Here is a 19,641-nt window from a genome sequence, read left to right as displayed (position 1 = left end):
AAGAATGTAAATGTAACATCTGTAGGTGAAAAACAAGTCATTAAAAGCAGTAACAGTTAAAGCATTGTCTGAAAGCATCTAACCAGCACTAGTCTTCTGCAGGGATAATTGCCTCAATAACGTGTTGCAGAAATGCCATGAGAAAATCAGTATGTAAGTGTTGGCAATGATTCAGGTTTTCAAGGTCCTGGCCAGGTGTGACAATGGTTGTAAACTTGGATTCCTATAGTTTCTGCTGTTCAAAGTACCTCAGTGAAAGAAACAGCCCCTCGTGATAAAGTTTAGAAATAGTCCAAGAAGCTGTTGATACAAAAGGGTACTAAGAAAAAAAAATCCCCAGCCAAGTGTGAGTATCAAGGAGAAAGCAAGTGCAGTGAAGACATGGTGATGGTGAAGGTCTGTGTTTCTGTTCAGGGTAAAAGATGAATGGTAGATCACCTCAAAGTTCTATTTAGATACTGTTTCACTGGGTTTGATGGACTTTGGTGCTAATTCACGAATTAATATGTTGAGTTAAGCTGGTTGCCTATATGGGTATCTGAAAGGCCTCTTTCTGTGCTGGTCGTCACTGAGGAAATTAAGTTTTGAACCCTGAGGAAAATAAAGGAATATGTGGAGAAACAAAAATTTAAAGAACAAGCATTCCTTTGATCAATCAGGATTGGAGAGCAGTGAGAAAGTCAAGAAGTCTAGAAAGTATATGGGAATCAATAGGAAAATGAAAGCGGAAGATAAAATTGGATAAATGCAGAGAAATTGAGGGTACAAATATTATAATATGGTTTACAGGATTCATACAGTTTCTTATGATGATCATTTGTCATATGAGATTGTTATCACAAAAGCCAAGCCAAAAGGATAAATAAGCCAGAAAAATGATAATGAACTGTACAGAGAATATTGAAGTACCATTATACAAAGCTGAAATATTGCCTCATCTATGATACACCATAGATTTTTGGTCGCCCTAGTGCAAAATGGAAGTTGCAAAATTATGAGGGACTGAAAAAATGAGTAAGGGCAATGAAGAAAACGTGTTCCAAAAAGTATTAAGGAACTGGGGTCATTTATTTCAGAGGAAATGCAGGAGAGAAAATATTAAAAGGGAACATTTAAGGACAAAGAATGCTTGAAGTTATCATATATGGAGGTTAGGGCCGCAAAGATGATAAGAGGACTGAAGCACCTCCCCTGTGAGGACAGGCTGAGAGAGCTGGGGCTATGGGGGACCTTATAGCAGCCTTCCAGTACCTGAAGGGGATCTGCCAGAAGGCTCGAGGATATTTTATATGGGCAGGCAGCAACAGGACAAGGGGAAGTGGCTTTAAACTGGAAAAGAGTAGATTTAGGCTACATGTTAGGAAGAAATTCTTTACTGTGAGGGTGGTGAGACACTGGAACAGGTTGCCCAGTGAGGCTGTGGATGTGCCCCTTTCCTGGAAGCATTCAAGGCCCGGCTGGATGGAGCAGTGAGCAACCTGGTGTAGAGGGAGGTGACCCTGCCTATAGCAGGGGGTTGGAACTACGTGATCTTAAAGGTCCCTTCCGACCCAAACCATTCTATGATTCTATCACAGAAATTAAGATTCCACCAAAATAACATTCCTGATTCACATCTCCGATAGGAGGGCTCAACCCCAGGCCGAGCAGCGCACCCCTCACTGGGAAGGGCCCAGCCCTCCTCGTGTCGCCGCGCATGCCTGCTGGTGCCGGCTGTAGTGGCAGCATCGGCTGTGCCGCCCGCCCGCCCGCCGCCATGCGGCGCTCCCTGCTCTCGCTGCACGGCCGGACGCGATAGCCGGGTGGACGGCAAAGAAACACTGGCTCTCGGTTACCGGCCCGGCCGCCGACAGGGCGGAGAGCACCGGGAACCGCAGCTCCGCGGGGAACCGCAGCTCCTCACCGCGGAGCTCCCGCCCGTCTCAGGATGTGGAAGCTGGTGCCCGCCGCAGGACCAGGTGAGGGCACTGCGGGTGTGGGGCCCTTCCGCGCCTCTCCCGCGCCTGGGCTCGGGCCGGCCCTTACCACCTCCTGCTTGGGAAGCTGCTCGCCTAGAGGCTCGACTTTCGCTTTCCATTCTAGAAACCGGTAGGGCTCCCTTTCTCACTGAAACCCTGATCGCGGAGGCCATGTCCTGTTACCGTTGCTGGCGATGGTGCAGACGTGCCGTTACCTTTGCTGGCGATGCGTCCCAGCGTTGCTGCAGCCAGCGGGGTCAGCGAGGTGCTTCCTCGCTGAGCCCAGAGGCAGAGGTCTCTCAGTCTCTTCCAGGGACGATGGCTGACTTTGTACAGACTTTTATTTTTTACTTGATGTTTCAGGGACTCAGTGTTGAACTTGAAACTTTGTGTTGTTTTTTGAATGCGGTTTTCAGACAGTCATCACTGCACCGTTGTTCCTCAGTTTCTTTATCCATAGCTTTATCCATAGTTTTGATTTATTGACCAACTATTGTTTCATAATGCAAAAGCAGCTTTTTCACTTGAATGCTTTCTCTTTCTTATAAAAGGCAGTCACAACACCGCTGTATCTCTTTTTTCTTGCTTGCTTCATTGGGAGTGACTTAAGGATGCTTGAGGTGCATCTTAGTGAGAGCAGTATCTATTTGTACTGAAATGAACAGAGTTTGATCTCTTACTGTGTAGAAACCACATTGGTATCGTCATTGTAGTCAGGATGATGAGTTCTGCGTTGTTCTTATTTGGACAGTTATCTGTATTAGAATATCGTCTCTAATTCATTCATTTTTATCAAGAAAAGCTTCTGAATCACTTCTTATAGGTGACCCCTGCCTTTTGGATATCTTCGAGCCATGCACTCTTAAATGACCTAGATGACAAAAGCTGCATCATAGGTCAGAGACCAAACTTCCTAAGTATCTATCTGATTTACAGTGCAGGTCTTTCAGCACCTTTTAGGGAGGCATTTTTGTCTGAAACACTTAAATTAGTCCCTAAGTTATATACTGCTAGTAAGTTATGTACCTGTAAAATTTGTGTTTTTGTACTTCTGTGAAGAAATAATGTGAGATAAAAGAAATAAGGTATTATGTAAGGTAATATGTAATACCATTGGTTTTGTTACTGCTTCTTTTTTTGTTTGTTTTAATTATGAAATCCTATCCTTTCATATCAGACAGAGGAAGAAACAGGTTTAGTCTAAAAATTAAATGCATGATTGTGATCAGGCTAATAAATGATACGTGACAAGGTGTAGACAAGGATTGGATACTTTACAAACTTCTGAATTGATCCTAAGAACTTTGAATGTTTTGGAGTTTCTTGTAAATTGATATTTTTCTATCTCTTTGTTTATTTTTAGGAGAGCCATTTCGACTTTTAGTTGGTACCGAATATGTTGTTGGGCGCAAAAATTGTGCTATTTTAATTCAGGATGATCAATCAATCAGTCGAAGTCATGCAGTTCTGACAGTAAGTCAGCCTGAAACAACCCATGTAAGTAACCAGCATTTTACTGCATTAAAAATACACAGCATTGTTAACTCAGAATACCATGACAGTACAGCTGGAGTAGAACCATTGAACATCTGCCTTTTCTTAGTCTTGATTATTATTTTTTTTTAATTCCCCTGCGTTGCTTGTCTGTGCTGATAAATCCATACTGATAAATCCGTTGACATAGTTCTAATGATCCAAGGTCCTATTTGGGCATTTTTCTCAGAGTGAAAATTGATTAGAAATTTGTATTAAAGTAACCACAGCGGGAACATCATGCAATTACATTTCAGTTTGTAGAAGAACTTTAGAACTTGGTTCTGGAAAGTGCTTCCATTTTATTATTGTGGACTTGATTCTGTTATGCGTGTTTCACTCCACATCATTAATTCTGTATTTGTTTAGGGGAATGTGGAAAAGAAAAATGTTCCAAAGAGAATCGACAGGCAGCACTTCAGTATTGATTACATATTGCAATTTCTCTGGGTATTTTGAAACCAATCAACCAGAATCTCTTTTATGTAACCTGTTTCTGATGAACTACCAAGGCTTATTTATGTTTATTTTCAGAGCCAGTCTGTTTCAGTCCCTGTGTTAACAATCAAAGACACCTCCAAGTATGGTACTTCTGTTAATGGGTCAAAATTGAGTGGCACTTCAAGGACTTTGCAGTCTGGTGACAGAGTAAATTTTGGAGTCTTTGAGAGCAAGTTTAGGTAAGAGGTACTCAGACTGACAATAAACTACTAAGTGGAAAATAACAGCTTTCAAAAAGAGTGTTTTAGCACATCGTACAACATGATGAGTGATAGAACACTAAGGGAATTTACCTCTTGAGTTTTTAGAAAGCAGAGGGAACAAATAATACTTTCCTGCGTTCTGCATCCTGCTTCTGAAACCCTCTTTTAGTACATATTTTTATTAATTCATTTTGAAATTATTTTAATTTATTAAGTAGTTTATTTATTATGTAGTTTATTTGTCGTTGGTGTTTTAAAAGATGTGTCACATCATGACTTCCATGATTGATATGATTATAAAAATATTTTCTCCTTTGTAGCCTACACCAAATCAAATCACAGAGTTTGATATTCTGTAATTCTAAATGGATGATCTACAAATAACAACAGGTGTATGTTCAAGTGTAAGAGCAGTCTCAGAAAAAAGTTTCTTGAACTTGCATTCTACAAAACTCATGTCTTTCACATGCTAATCTGTTAATGAACTGTTCTGTTGAGCATACTTCTTGCTTTTGGGAATACGTGCTGGATTTCATCCAGTGTTTCTGGTTCTCAAACCTTGCAGTGTTCTTCAAGCACTGATTCTGATAAGGGTGTGTGCTCTTGCTTGAGATCAAAAGTCTCAAGAATAAACATTTGAAACATCAAATCAAAATTCTGCTTATTTTTCTCTACAAAAATCAGTTATTTACTTTCATCAGGACAATGTAAAGCACAGTGTAAGAATCACAGGGGTCTCTATTTATTGGAATTCTGTGTGAGACAGAAGTGATTCATAAGACAGCTTTGTTTATCACAGTGCTACTAAATTACTAAAGCATTTCTCTTTTACTTGTTCTTTGCAGAGTGGAATATGAATCTTTAGTCGTCTGCTCCTCATGTTTAGATGTTGCTCAGAAAACTGCTTTAAATGAAGCCATCCAGCAGCTCGGAGGTATTGTTGTGAATGAATGGACAAAAGAATGCACTCACCTTATAATGGCATCAGTAAAAGTTACTGTTAAGGTATGATGAGTTTTCTTGTTAATGTGAAATCTAGACCTGCTCAAGATTGTGGCAAAGCTTTGTTTTATTTTAGTTAGACAGCATTTTCCTCTGTGAAGTCAATTCTTCCAACTTCATGAAGAGATGCGTGTTGGAGGGAAAGAAAATGGAAAAAAATTTAAAAAAAGGTTAACTAAGGGAGTGAGAAGAGGATGGGGACAGAAAGGTGTCTCTCTGGCCTAAATGCCATTTTAAAATGAAATAAAAATGGAACAGGGGAAAAAGTTGTATTTGAAAATTAAGAAATTTAGAGAAATGAAGGAAAATCTTTTTTCCTCCCTCTCAGTGTTGCTGTAGCATTTGTGGGAAATCCTATCCGTCATTAAAAAAAGGTGACCTTATTGATTGGTTGGTTCTTTTGTGTATGCAGATGTTCTCTTCATTTGTTTGTTTTTTCTGGTCTTTCTTTTACTACTTTGTTAAATTTCTCACCGATCCAGTTCCACAGTTCATGAATATATTGAGTCTCCTCCCACTGTGCTGTAGCTCCCTCTCCTGACTGTGCCTTTCATACAGCGGTACAGTAATTAGGATCAGAGAGCTCACTTGGAGGAAAAGCTAACATCAGCCTACTGGGGGTATTGGGATGGTTAAAAAAGAACAACAACCTTTGCATTTTTTTTTCTTTCTAAGTTAATAGAAACATTAAAGTTTACATTATTCTAGTTGTGTAAGATAAATCTGTCTAATCAGACAGTATTTGCTTAGATTTTAATCATTTTAAGTATTTGCCTAAGGTAGAGGGTTGGGGTTTGGTATATGCTGTTGATTTTGTGGGTTTTTTTTTTCATTGTTACTGATGTTTTCTACTTTTAAATGAAGGACAGAGTTTTTAGTATTCATCTTGCTTATCATCGTCTTTCTTTTAGTTTTTTTATGTTAACTTTCAGGTAGTTTCATAGAAGTGCACTGTATTTGAGGAGAATGCTTAGCCTTTACAATTTCACTGATTATATCCAGTATAACTGTACAAATTGAGTATTAATGTTTATTTAGTCACTTTGTAGACAAAAAGAATCAAAAAGACAATAAACCAACCAAACAACAACAGCAACAATATACTATGACTGCTTTGTGTACTGGAGCTTTAGTTCTCTTGGAGATTGTTGCTGATTTTTCATTAGTTGCCATATATAATTTCAGTGACAGCAGCTAAAAGGTGTGCTGTTAGAGGTAAAATTGACATTTTTTTACCATAGCAAAATCAAGTACAGCTATATCTGTGCGAAGCTGTTCATATCACACAGATGTGATTTGATGTGTACAGATATCTGTGTGATCTAAGATATTATAAAGCTACAGTCATTTGAACCATATTCTAGTTAGGCTTTTTCTGTATGTTAAATACGTGTCTTATCTCTTCTCAGACAATATGTGCTTTGATTTGTGGACGACCAATTGTAAAACCAGAGTTTTTTAATGAATTAATGAAAGCTGTTCAGTCCAGGCAACAATTGCCAACTCCTGAAAAGTAAGTATTGCTTTCAATGTTACAGAATTAATTTTATGTGAGTTAGATTATCAAGTAATTGCACACTTACCCGCTGATATTTGGCAGAATATGTGAATTACAGTAGCTTTGTTTGTGGAAGAATGCCTACCGTTTTAATCTTTAGGCAATTTTCTTCTCATATCTAGACTCACAAGGTGAGCTCTTGGGTTTGATTATATGCTTAGAGATGTTAGTAGCTGTAGACAGGAACTTGTTTTCAGAAAGGTTGCTATAGCAATCTCTATGGTGATGTGTTTGAAGCACCACAGAAACTCTTTTGGGAGTTGATAGATTAAAATGAAGAAAATTAGATTTGTGTGAAAGACACCATATTGACCCTGTTTCATTATAAAAAAAAATATTTTGTCCAGTAAACAGTTAGATTATGAGTTTAGTCATAGAATTGTAAAATTGTTTAGATTGGAAAAGACCTTCAAGATTATGAAGTCCAACCATCAATCCTACCTGACCTTACACACTTCCTTTACTAAAACGTGTTCCTCAGCGCTACATCTACCTGTCTGTTGAATACCCCCAGAGTTGGGAGTTGCTGGGCTACCTGTGGCAATGCTTGACCACTGTCTCAGTGAAAAAAAATTACTTCTAATGTCCAACATAAACTTCCCTTGGCACATCTTGAGATCATTTTTTTGCATTCTGTCACTTGTCACATGAGAAAAGAGCTTGTAAATTTTGATCAAAGCAGGTTAACTTGACCAAAATAACAGATTTTTCTTTTCTTTTGAGAAAGTGAGACTAATGTGAGAATCAAATACTGTTAAAATAATTTGATAAGTGTATTTTTACTACGGAATAAATAATTGTTATTTTGGTCACTCTATTTATTCCAAAGGTACAAAAGATCATAATAGCCATTTGGTCATTCTGTGGTCCATGTAGAAAAGCATAAAATAATCCCTTTATTGTACGAGAGACTTTCATCTGAGTCTGTATTGCTATTATTTGTACCTTGAAAAGGTATGTGTTTGTTAATTGTGTACATGAAGCTTGAGGAGTTATTTGGAAGAACATAAGAGGGTCATTTAAAATTAATCTTCACCGTGGTGTGTTGAGTCTGCTGTAGCAGAGAACGTGTGGCTCTGGGAGCCTGTAAGTACTGTTGCATTATCAGTAAAATGCTTGTCTTTATTCTAGAGGTGTTCTCTTATGATGAGTGCATGCTGTCATTAACTGGAGCTGAGATCACAGATCACAAAAGTTAAAATGTCAGATTACAGTTTCTCTTCCACCTAATCTGAGCCCCAAGCACAGTATCATTTTCCTTGTACTGGACAAACACCAAGAAGCTGCAGAGTTGATCAGTTCAGTTCTCTATGCCCCCAGGAAAAAAAGTGTGCTTATTTTCTGTCACATTAATAGGCTGTCACACAGCATGATAGGACGCGATGTTCTCTGTCCGATACAAGAGAAACAGGAGTGGCTGTCGCAAGTGAAGGGGAGTGGAAGCAATATGTTTGGGCAAGCACAGAATGAGATGGCAGTCTAGTTTGTCAGTGTTGTTAGTGGAGAATGTAGATGTAGTTGATGTTTTAAGATTGGAAGGTTGAGTACTTTCCAAAAATTGTTCTTTTACTGAAGTAAGTGGAAGTGTTGGTCTAAGTTTAGATATTGAGAAATGAGAGGTTCTGTTTTCTCTTAATCCCTTGAAGAAATATTTCTATAAATAGCTTTAACAGAAAGAAAGCAGTGAAGTATTTTAACTTCCCAGCTTAAAGCTAAAACAGAAGGGACTATCAATCAGTACTGATACAAAAATCTCAGTTTTGTAACTTTAATGTTTGGTTTTCACAGCTTTTATCCTTCAGTTGATGAGCCTTCCATTGGTATTGATAACATGGATTTAACTGGACGTCCTGAAAGGAAAAAAATATTCAGTGGAAAAACTTTTGTATTTCTGACTGCCAAGCAGGTAACTGGGCTTTACAATGCAAAGATGTTGGGGGACAGCTAAGCATATATTCTGTTTTCTCTGGATCCAGACTCATTCTGGGGCCATCAGGAAAGATTTCTGTGTATTTTATCTTTTTACAAGACAACAGCCTAATTAAGATCAAATGCAGGAGGAGAAACAGAACACATCACTTCTGCATTAATACATGAGCAATGAGGTTTGTGCTGGTAGGTTAGCATACTTCTCAACGGACTGTATTTTAAGATTGTTTTAATTGTGTTCTTTTCTTAGCACAAGAAACTGGGTCCAGCAGTTGTTCTTGGAGGAGGAGAAGCAAAACTGATGACGGAGGGAAGAAAAGAAACTTCTTTACTGGTTTCTCCTGAAGTTTGTGTTGTTGATGTTGGGATGACAAACTCTCAGATCCTAGGATCTGAGTCCATGAGAAACTGGACTGATTCCATTCTGACTGTCTTGGAAAGGTGAATAGTTGTTCTCTTGCGCAGGAAGGGGATTGTTTAGAATTTCTGCAATTATTTTAGTCACTGTATTTGTATATGTATGAATACACTAGTATACTTAGATGGGCGTTGTTTTAATACATAGCACAGTAACTAAAATTTCTTGAAGCAGGAAAGAAAGGATTTGGCAGTTATAAATTCGGGTGCTTTTTTGGAGGCTTTTCTACTCATTGAGTTGGTTTGAAGTTAGAGAAGGCAAGCTCCCTTTCTGTTGTTTAGAGAAAGTTAAAAATGAATGTATTCTAAAAATGGGGGAATGTATCATTTTTTTATTCTTTTTTCAATAGTCATACATATTTCATGTTTTCCATGAAATCCGGGGCACTTTGAGGCCATGTGGCTCCTTGCTGTCTATCTACTCGCATATATTGTCTCTGAAAGGCCACTTGTGTTCTGTATAGATATATATAAATTATATATATATATATATATTTTTTTTTTTTCAGAGAGTAGGTTACCTGTTTTGTAGATGTTAGTATTTTTGTAGTACTATAATAAACAATCAAAGAAAACATAATCCCAAATCTTAACCTAATAGTTAAGTCTCGTCACCGTGAATTGCCCTGCTAAACAGAGAAAACATTTATATTCAAGCTCTTCTCATGGCTGTAGTACAGTAGCAATGCGTGATGAGCATTTTGTATCTTGACATATATGTGCTTGTTTGCCTCTTCAGCTTTGAACCTGAACTGAGAAACTTATTTTTACATGTTGACTTTCTGTGTGTTAACAGCAACAATCTCAGGGCTATTCCTGAAGCAGAAATTGGATTGGCAGTTATCTTCATGTCTACAGAAAGATACTGCAACCCTCAGAGGCAGCCTGATAACAAAGGTAACTGGAAGAAGGGTAGTGCTAAGTTAACAGCAGTAAAGAAGTAGCATTTCTTTTTGTACAGAGCATCAGGTGGTAATGCCAAGGTTCCTTTATTTTGCAATACCACCAAAATAGAATGACACTGCATGAAAAATGTATGCTAATCTGAAAAGATAAATGTTTTCTCAGCAGCTTGCTATAAGCTACATTGAAAATGATGTGACCTACAGGTGTAGATTTAATATTAAAAAGACCTAACTTCTAAAGTTAAAGTGAAAAACAGATGCAGTTATTTGACGTTTCAAGGAAAAATACTTCAAGACAACATTCTGAAGTTGGTAGTTTTAGTAGCTGCTAAATCAATGTGTATAGTAGTTGTGAATTCCAAGCTATTCAATTCTTTAATGAAGAGACTGGGGTAATGAGTTATAACTCATAACTCATAGTTCAAAACCTAGAGAATAAGAACTAAATTAATTTGTAAAGGCTTGCTTTCTTTTGCACTCAGAAGAATTTTCTTTAGGGAAATCCCCTCCACCCGCACTTCCAGTTCAAAATCAAACCTAATCTTAAAGTAACAAGTCAAGACAGTGAGGCAGCATTGCCACATTTGCTGAAGTGACAGTATGGAGAATGTACATTTCATTTTTTGTCTTGAAACGTAAGTTATATTTGCCAGTAGAGCAGCAGTGAAAGTCTTTGAGAGTCAGGTTATATATTTTTTTGGTCTAATTTTCTTTTCATGCTGCTTCCAAAATTGTTAGAGGGCAGTTTGTTACACATAATTCTGACAATTTCATAGAATAATTTTAGGTTCTGTTCTTTTCTACAAAGTGATTGATGAGGTAGTAAATCCTACAACTTAAGTGTAGGATTTTGGTTTTTTGTTGTTCTTGTTTAACTCAACTTTTACTTTTTTAACTTTACATATAAGAGCATTTCTTATTCTGAAATGTATTTTGAAGAGAGAAAGATATTGTATCAGTACTGGCAGAGGCCTGATAAATGTTTTGATTGACTAGAGTTCTTGTATGAATGGTTTGTATGTAGTCTGTTGTCTGTCCAGTGAAGTTTAGAAAACAACAGAAAATAAATGGATTCTCACGTTACATTTAATGCTATTAACACATCAGACAATTAAATAAATTGCCCCTCCTCATCACAACCTCCCTTCAGGAAGTTGTACAGTGCAATGAGGTCTCCTCTGAGCCTCCTCTTCTCCAAACTAAACAATCCCAGCTCCCTCAGCTGCTCCTCATAAGACCTGTGCTCCTGAGCCCTCACCAGTTTTGTGGCTCAACAATGAACGTCAAGATACTGGTACCTTGCTCATCTAACTTTATAGTAATCATGTGTCAACGGTTTACACACAAAACCATGACATCATGTAAAAGCATTTAAGATGTGGAAGCTCGAGAAAGAGGCCGAGATGCTTCTGTAGGTTATTCCTCTGTTGGTTACAGTGGCAGGAGAAAACACATGTATAAAACGTGTCAACTGAAAGAAGGGATAATGCTGGCACAGACTTAACAGAATGAGATGCAGGAAAATTGTAAGGGACTGAGTGGTATGTTGTAAAATAAATAAATAAATAAAAAATCTTTGGAAGGACAATGATGTGACATACATATTAAAATAGTTGACCTTAGTATCCTTTGTCTTAGAGAAGACAAAGAGAAGTGAAAGGGTAAACAATATAAAAGATGGTATATATACATTTCTTTTGGTCCTATAGAACAGTAGTGCAAATAAGTAAACAGAGCAGCAAGCAGTTGTTTATGGCACTCCTTTGGTGACCTAGTTATGGCGAGTTGGCCAAAGAAGACATTTATTGTGAGATATTTTGATAACAAACAGGAGTTCAGTATTTTTAGGGATAATCCCTAGGATGATGATTGTTGTTAACAGATGATTATACAAAAGTAAATGTAAACAGATGTTGGACTTCGTGCTCTGACAGTTTGGCAGATTTATATATCATGACCATAAAATTAAGTAGTTTTCCATAGCACTTCATTCTTATTTAAGCAAAATTCTGTTTCTTAATTCAGCAGAATATTTAACCAAAACCAAACCCTAGAATTTAGTCATTTAGAATCTGGTTTCTTCTAGTTGGGTTTTTGTTTGTTTACTTGTTTGATCTGCATGATTTTTTAAAATCTACATGATTTTTTAAAATCAGAACTGCGTGCATAGACTCCCCAGGGAGGTGGTTGAGTCACCGTACCTGAATGTGTTTAAAAACCATTTGGTTGTGGTGCTCAGAGACATGATTTAGCAGTGGGTTGTTAGGCTAGCATGGTTAGGCTGTGGTTGGACTTGATCTTGAAAGTCTTTTTCAACCTGAGCAATTCTATGATTCTGTGAATACCATTTTCCAAAAGTCTTACCTCATTAGTTAAGGTGGTTGTGTGATATTACATGCAAAGAAAAACATTGGATATTAATCTTTTGATTCTTCTCTTGTGTTGATCTTGCAGCTGTAACTGCAAATGCTGCATCAGGAGCGGGGCCAGCCATTTCTCAGAGCTTGGCTGTGGATGAAACAATAATGCCAACAGCTGCTGCAGATAACAGTGCATTATATGTAGCTGATACAGAAATTGAAGAGCAGACATGGTAAAGTATGCATGAAAATATTTTCTGAGCTAAAACTTGCAAATAATGCACTCGTGTGATAGAGGGACTTCATCAGTGCCTTGGACAAAGGCACACAGTGTTCAAAATGGCACTTAGTAAATTGCTGTCAGTTGTCTGCAGTGAGCTGATTTCTGCTTTCAAGTGGTAAGTAACAATACGGATTAATAAATAGGAATGTAGGTGTTGCCTATCTGACTATCTTAATTGTATTCAGAGTTTTTAAGCCATGAACCAATTTCATTACCAATGTAAGGTAAATGTTTTAGCAGATTTTACAGTATCAGTTGTTAGCATAAATACATTGTTTATATTCAAAGAACAAGTGAGTTTTTTTAAAGAGCAGTATTATGCAACATGTATAGCAGTGGTAACTTTTTGTGTTCACCTAATGCACGTGTTTTTTCTCTCTGCTATAGTATGGAGATAGAAAATAAGACTTCCCAGACAAAGAGGAGGGAAAAAGGGGCTTTCCAGCAAACTTCTGTAAAAGAGAACCCTAGCACAAGTGGCACTACAAATACAGGAACATTGATATCTAAAGTGAACAGAACATCTGGGTTTAGTCAAAAAAATCATCCAGCATCTCCATCTAAAATTTTGGAAGGAGATAAACCTAGAGAGTGCACTCCACGTCAGCAGTCTAATTCAATTACAAATTACTTCCATGTTGCTAGGAAAAGGTAGGTTTTTGATATTACTTTTCTTATTGTTATGTTATTGCTGTTGCTGCATAGCTCAAGTGGTGTAAGTTTTATTCAAAACAGAGTTAATGAAAAGCTTCTGAAAAGAGAAAACTATTTCTCAAGAGTATTTACACTCAAACTTCACAGTGCCATCATTGAAACCTCAGGAAGCTGTTATGTTGCAGATCCAGCTAATCGTATTCAAAGACATTTTTGTAATTTATTTTTTATTTTGTAATTACTTTATGGCTAAGGGAAAGAGCTGAAGAAGGAGAAGAAACATCTGTACCCAAACTAGCAAAACTGGAGAAAAGGCCGTTGCTGGTTTCCAAGTGCACTGAATCCTCAGCTTCATCAACGTGGGACAGTGAAAAAGAACAGCATCGAAAGGGAAATAACATCCAGCTTGGAAGGGAAACTAGTGAAATAGCAAGTGATAAAACTGACACTAAAATTACTTTTAGTGAAAATCCTGCACCAAAGAAAAGAAAGGAGTTAGGTGATGTATCTGAAGATTTAGAGACACTAGAGATGGTGTTTGAAAGCAGAGACTTAGACTGGGAAGAGCAAACAGCAAATGGTGACCAGGAAGCTCAAAGCAATAAACGAAAGAGGAGATGTCTGGAAACCAAAGGCAGCAGAACAGAAGAAGGAAATACAAAGCAGAGAGAGGAGAATGAAATGTTGGTAAGTTACATTCTTTTTACATGCCTGATCTTGAAGTTTATGACTGTGTTTGAAGGAAGCAAACGGCTTCCTTAAGGATAAGGAAGGTTGTTCATACATTACAGCTTTACACCCATCTACTCTTTTTTATTTTTATTTTTAATTTTAACACTGTTTCCTTGTGAATTGAAAACTGCTCATATTCTGAAGTTTTTCCTCTCTTTGCTCAAAGCAGTACAAGCAGAATGGCAGAATATGTCAGGGGTTCAATAACTTCTCATGGCATGCATTGTTGTATTAATTGTAATGTTAAGAGTCGGGGGGTGAGGTGTGACTCATGTTTGTATCTGGTAACCAGATGCCAAATTTCAGAAGTTCCAAAATGTCAGCCTTCAGATTTATGTAGCTTCATCATAGTGTAAATACTCTCATTCCATATTCATTCCCCGGTTTGCAAATTGATGAGCCTTGCAAACTTAAAATTTAATCTAAAAAGTACATAATTTTAAAAGTATATTGCAGTTCAGTTTCTTTTTTTTCTTAATCTAAACATTTCTGCTTAATGGAAAATGGTTATTACCCTGTGAGAAGCAGAAATGTGAATTAGGCTAGAGAAGAGGATACAGTATATTCATCATCTAGTAGCTTATAATTCCTTTTTTTCAATTCTCTTTTTCAGGATAAGATATTTTTCTAAGAGAAATGTAGAAAAGCAGCCACTTTAGTGGGAGGGGGGAACTAAACCAAAGCAGTAACAAGAAAAAAGGAAAGATTTCTAGTTGAAAAATTCTAGAGCTCACTTCCAGCCAATTCTTACATGGTCTAAGCAGTATTTAAATACTGTAAGAAATAAATGCACAATTGAGTAGCTGGAGTTTGTAAGACAGCATTATCAATCATGCTTCCATAGTTGATACCAACTTGGTGCTCTTCTCCTGATACTTGAAATTGCTTCTGTGAATTTAGAACTTTGGTATAATTTTATAAACTTTTTTTTAATGTTTATAGCTGGCAGGTTTTTAAAGACAAGGAAATAATCTAATTATGGAGTTGTTTCTTTGTTATTTTGTTTGTTTGGTTTATAATATCAGAGAGGAAGTACTTTCTGTTGGGTCTGACTGTACTGAGACTCTGAAATGGTTGCTTGGTATAGTCTTAGGCTTTTTTTATGATCTGAGAAGTTTTGCTCATCTGATTGTGTAGAGTCGTAAGGGAAGGAAAATTCTTAAGTATAACTAAATTGTTCTTTTATTATTTTAACTATGCACACTAAATTTTTGCTGAGAAAAAGTCTTCTGGTAGATGCAGATGCCCCCTCCTTGGAAGCATTCAAGGCCACCTTAATAGGGCTGTGAGCAGCCTGGTCTAGAGGGAGCTGTCCCTGCCTATAGCAGGGGGTTGGAATTAGGTGATCTTAAGGTGCCTTCCAACCCAAACCATTCTATGATTCTGTGATTAATTAACAAAGATCTGTTCTCTTCAGATAAATTAATTTTTTTGTGAAATAGGAAGGGTTCATGATAAAGCCCCACAGGCACATTACCTGTTTTCTTTAAGCATAGAAACACTTTGCTTGTCTGACAAGACAGATGATGTGGATAACTGGCTTAAAATCTATGGGGTACATAAAGCTGACCTGATTGTCTTCAACCACTGAAAGCCATTTAGAAGAAGCAAAACAGATTTAACCTTCAAGATGAAAGCAACCATCAAAATGCTTTCCTATCCTGGCAATGAAATTTACTTTCTATGCACGCACACTTTAATGAAATAGAAAATTGTACTGTTTATTGTATTCATAAGCTTTCAAAGTATTTTGTAGAACGTGGCAGGACTTTGAAAATGTGCACAAAACATTTGCTACCTGTGTAAGAAAAAAACATGCCAGCAAAAAATCCTCATTTCTATCCCAAACCAGATTTACTGCAGTGTACATAAAACTGTATGATTTTCTAAGTACAAGCGTGCCTCATTACAATTTATTTTCTATGTATTTATATTGATCTAAACATGCTTATTCCACAATAAAAGGCAGAAAGTGATTTTACCTAATTTATAGCTCTGTAATTTATGTTTAATTTCAACATTTAATCAATAGAGAAAAGATGAAGTTGGATCAGTTCTGACTCTGGAAGAGAAAAGTGAGATCAAGGAAGAATCATCGGTCTCAGTAAGAAACAAATTTATTGTAAGTTTTGTAACTTTGAGAATTGTTAAGAAAATACACAAAAATTTTGCTGTTAAGAACGTAATACTGGGAAATCATAATTCAGGGTAAGGAATTCTGGAGATAGAACTCCTGAAAGTAATCACACTTAAATTTGAATCGTATGGGCCAATTATTTACTCTGTAAGGGCAGAACTGTTTATGTTTACATAGAGTTGTTTTTTATGGATATGTGAGATTACAGGAACTTAGTGTAATTGTATTCACTTTTCAGTGTCGTTAATACTGGTGCAGATGTTTATATTAGGTAACTACTGAAAGACAGACAAGAATGAGATCTCCTTGGCTGCTCTAAGGAGGTTCATTGGGAAATGAAACAGATGGACCATTGGGAAAACTAATGTAACGTATGGTGCTTAATAGCAAATAGCATACTGTTATAGGTGAGATTACTGTGGGAGGATGAATTAATGAAAGAGAATAGGTGGGAATGGCAGTGCATCAGAAATGGAAAGATGCTGTAGAGAGAAGAGTGCAGCTAGTCCACAAGCAGCAGGATTTTATTTTATTCTTCATTTAGCACGGGTATGCAGTACAATTCAAGAAAAGGGAAGTACAAGTATACCAAAGTGCAGGGTCATCTTAGATTATATTACAATGAAATAGCAGTGCTGTACCTGGGCTAGACCTGTCCCTGAAGATATTGTCTGTTACTTGTCTTCCACCCAGACTTCATTCTTAATGTACATAGATCAGATCCCAAGGTGCAAAGTAGTCATGCAGACTAGCTGACAGATGAGTGTTTGCATGTACAAGATAAAGTTGTTTCATTTATCAGATTCAGTTTATCATGACAAAGTTGGTCTATAATTAAATCTGTAGGCTAGAATTGAGCCGAAGACATTCAATGTATTCTTCCTTGGAGCTTCTGTTAGAATAAACAATGTTTATTCTGTTACATTAAACAATTAAATTAGTCCAGGTTAGAGGCAGAGTGGAGGAGAGAAGTAATTCTTAGATAATAGCTTGAAAGAAAAGTATATATATTATACTATATAATATATGTATATTAAGTTCTTTACAGGGAGAGTGATGAGGTGCTGGAACAGGCTGCCCAGAGGTTGTGGATGCCCCATCCCTGGAGGTGTGCAAGGCCAAATTGGATGAGGCCCTGGGCAGCCTGGTCTGGTATTAAATGTGGAGGTTGGTGGCCCTGCCTGTGGCAGAGGGTTGGAGATTCATGATCCTTGAGGTCCCTTCCAACCCTGGCCATTCTGTGATATCCTAGTAAAATGAGGTACACTAACCTCATGATTATGACTGCAGTTTTTAATAATCCTGTGCTCTCAGCAGATGTAAATATGGGAGAAATAAATTCACGTAGCATCAATCTCTGATGGTAGTATACGAGAAGGCAGTGAGAGATACATTTTATGTCATTTCATACACTTAAAGTGCTCCGTTCTTTTTCTTCCCATATAAGAACCACAACAAATTTGAAGATGACTCCAGCCATCTTCCTAGCAAACTTCTGTTGACTGAGTTTCGATCACTGGTTGTCAGCTGTCCAAGACCAAACAGCCCGACTATTAGAAATACCAAATGCAGGGGACAGAACAATTTCAAAACGTTCAGAAAGGTGTGTATTTGAAATGGTCACAAGATGGAACTGTTTAAAATGTTAGGAAGTACTTCCTTAATGCTGTAGAAATGTTCCTTAGTACAGTAGAAAAAATATTCTGAATATTTTTAAATTGATAATAACCACAGAAAACTAAGCAGTTTCAGTGTCATACATATTATTAACAAGTATTTTTCTAACTCACCAGGAAGTACTGGGTTGATAAAGATTCTTTACATCCTTGTAATTTCTTCCAAGCTGCTACTTATTCTAAGTTGCTAAGTGATGCCCAGCATAACCTTAGTGAAAGCGTAACTTGAGGTTGTACCTCCAGAAGTTTGCAATTAAACTTCTCCAAAGAGAATATGCTGATTCTGAATCTTGCATTTTAGAAAATAACATCTGAATAATTAAATGGAACTGAAATTAATATCTTACTTTTGTAAGACTATTGCTTGCTTGGCTCCTGAGGATAACTTTAAGAAAATTCTTAGTGTTTAGTGTAAAAGTACCTATTTATATTAAAAATAAGTACAAATATATTTGTATATATGCCATAAATATTTCTAGTGAGGATGTATGGCTTAAGATCACTGCAATTGCATTTCACTAAAATATAATAGTGTTCATCAAATAATGAAGCTTCCAGCTATCTGTAAGTAGTCATTTTAGAAAATATGTAAAATTTCTGAGTTGCCATCCTTCTGTAATAGATGTTTATGTATTTTGATGTAAAATAGATTCTATCTGTAAAAATCAGTTTATAATGTTTTCAGATTTCATTTAGTGTACATCATATTTATTAGCTATTTTTTGTTTCCTTTGGCAAAAGGAGGGAATCAGTAGCTTGCAGTAAATACTTTTTTCCCTTCAGTCTCTTTTAAGTGTAATGTCTGATAAATGCTATTCAGAGAAAGACTGACTTTCATTGCTGAACTTTTTCCTGCATTATGCTTGCCTTGCATTGTAACTTTAAGAATTTATTGTCTCCAGGTCCCTTATCCAGGGGCTGGGCAACTTCCATACATTATTGGAGGATCAGATTTGGTTGCTCACCAAACTAGAAAGAATTCAGAACTAGAAGAATGGTTAAGAGAAGAATTGGAGGTAAGGAATTTTTTCTCAAAGATGAGCAAAACCAAAACTTCACTCCTGAAAATGGTCATCCTGACCTGTGGTCATTTCTGAAATACTTGGAAATTTTACTTTTGGAATAAAGCTCAGCAAATTAGCTGTTACATGTGCATTAGAAACATTACTGAACGCCAGAAGACAGACGTAAGGCTTGAGTTTTGGTTTTTCTTTTTTGCTGATAATTTGAATTCATTTTACATTAAGAATTCATATAGTCAGTAATAATGATTTAAATCAAAATCAGTAACATGAAAGAGTTTTTTTTGTGTGTGTTTTTTTTTTAGTAACTGAAATAAGCAGGATGATAAATTGTGGTTCCTACAAATGTGACAGAGAGGCAGGAAGAACTTTTGTGTAGTAATCTTTGTTTAAATTGTTACAATGTGCAGTTGATACTCTGTGTTCTCTTGAACAGAACAGAAAATACCTGAGTAAAATTCTGTTGCAATATATTAAGAAATGCACTGGGAAGTTTTATGCTTCTTTTCTCTTTTTACATAGAACTTTATGACAGCACTCACCAGCACTTTCATTTTCCAGTACTTTCTTCAAAAGTACTTGCTCCATCAAATAAAGTATGATGATCCATACTTTATTTCCATCACCTGATCAAATCCCATTGTTATCTCTTTTTTTTTTTTAGTTCCTGGATGTAGATAATGCTAATTAAGATTTCCCTATAATCAGACAAAATTTCCCCTATTTCTACACTGCCTTGAAAAACAGAAAGCTAATTTCTGGCCAATTCAC

General features: G+C 36.7%; 1 protein-coding gene across 2 annotated transcripts in view; it reads left to right on the top strand.

Annotated features, from left to right (window-relative positions):
• Positions 1-1,703: 1,703 nt before the first annotated feature.
• Positions 1,704-19,641, top strand: part of NBN (nibrin) — a 21,088-nt gene continuing 3,150 nt past the window's right edge. Inside the window, exons 1-14 of one of the 2 annotated variants that reach the window (XM_048938668.1) lie at positions 1,704-1,958; positions 3,322-3,455; positions 4,026-4,171; positions 5,041-5,200; positions 6,607-6,710; positions 8,544-8,661; positions 8,935-9,125; positions 9,898-9,998; positions 12,461-12,599; positions 13,037-13,300; positions 13,558-13,990; positions 16,068-16,139; positions 17,620-17,775; positions 18,751-18,864. In XM_048938668.1, coding sequence (XP_048794625.1) covers positions 1,928-1,958; positions 3,322-3,455; positions 4,026-4,171; positions 5,041-5,200; positions 6,607-6,710; positions 8,544-8,661; positions 8,935-9,125; positions 9,898-9,998; positions 12,461-12,599; positions 13,037-13,300; positions 13,558-13,990; positions 16,068-16,139; positions 17,620-17,775; positions 18,751-18,864 — 2,163 coding nt within the window. In that variant the 5' untranslated portion in view covers positions 1,704-1,927. Of the gene's footprint in view, positions 1,959-3,321; positions 3,456-4,025; positions 4,172-5,040; positions 5,201-6,606; positions 6,711-8,543; positions 8,662-8,934; positions 9,126-9,897; positions 9,999-12,460; positions 12,600-13,036; positions 13,301-13,557; positions 13,991-16,067; positions 16,158-17,619; positions 17,776-18,750; positions 18,865-19,641 lie in introns of both variants that reach the window. The other variant, XM_048938667.1, reaches the window with a different exon arrangement.

The sequence above is a fragment of the Lagopus muta genome, chromosome 3, assembly GCF_023343835.1.
Source record: "Lagopus muta isolate bLagMut1 chromosome 3, bLagMut1 primary, whole genome shotgun sequence".
In the NCBI taxonomy this organism is placed as follows: Eukaryota; Metazoa; Chordata; class Aves; order Galliformes; family Phasianidae; genus Lagopus; species Lagopus muta.
This window is presented reverse-complemented; position numbering and strand designations above follow the sequence as displayed.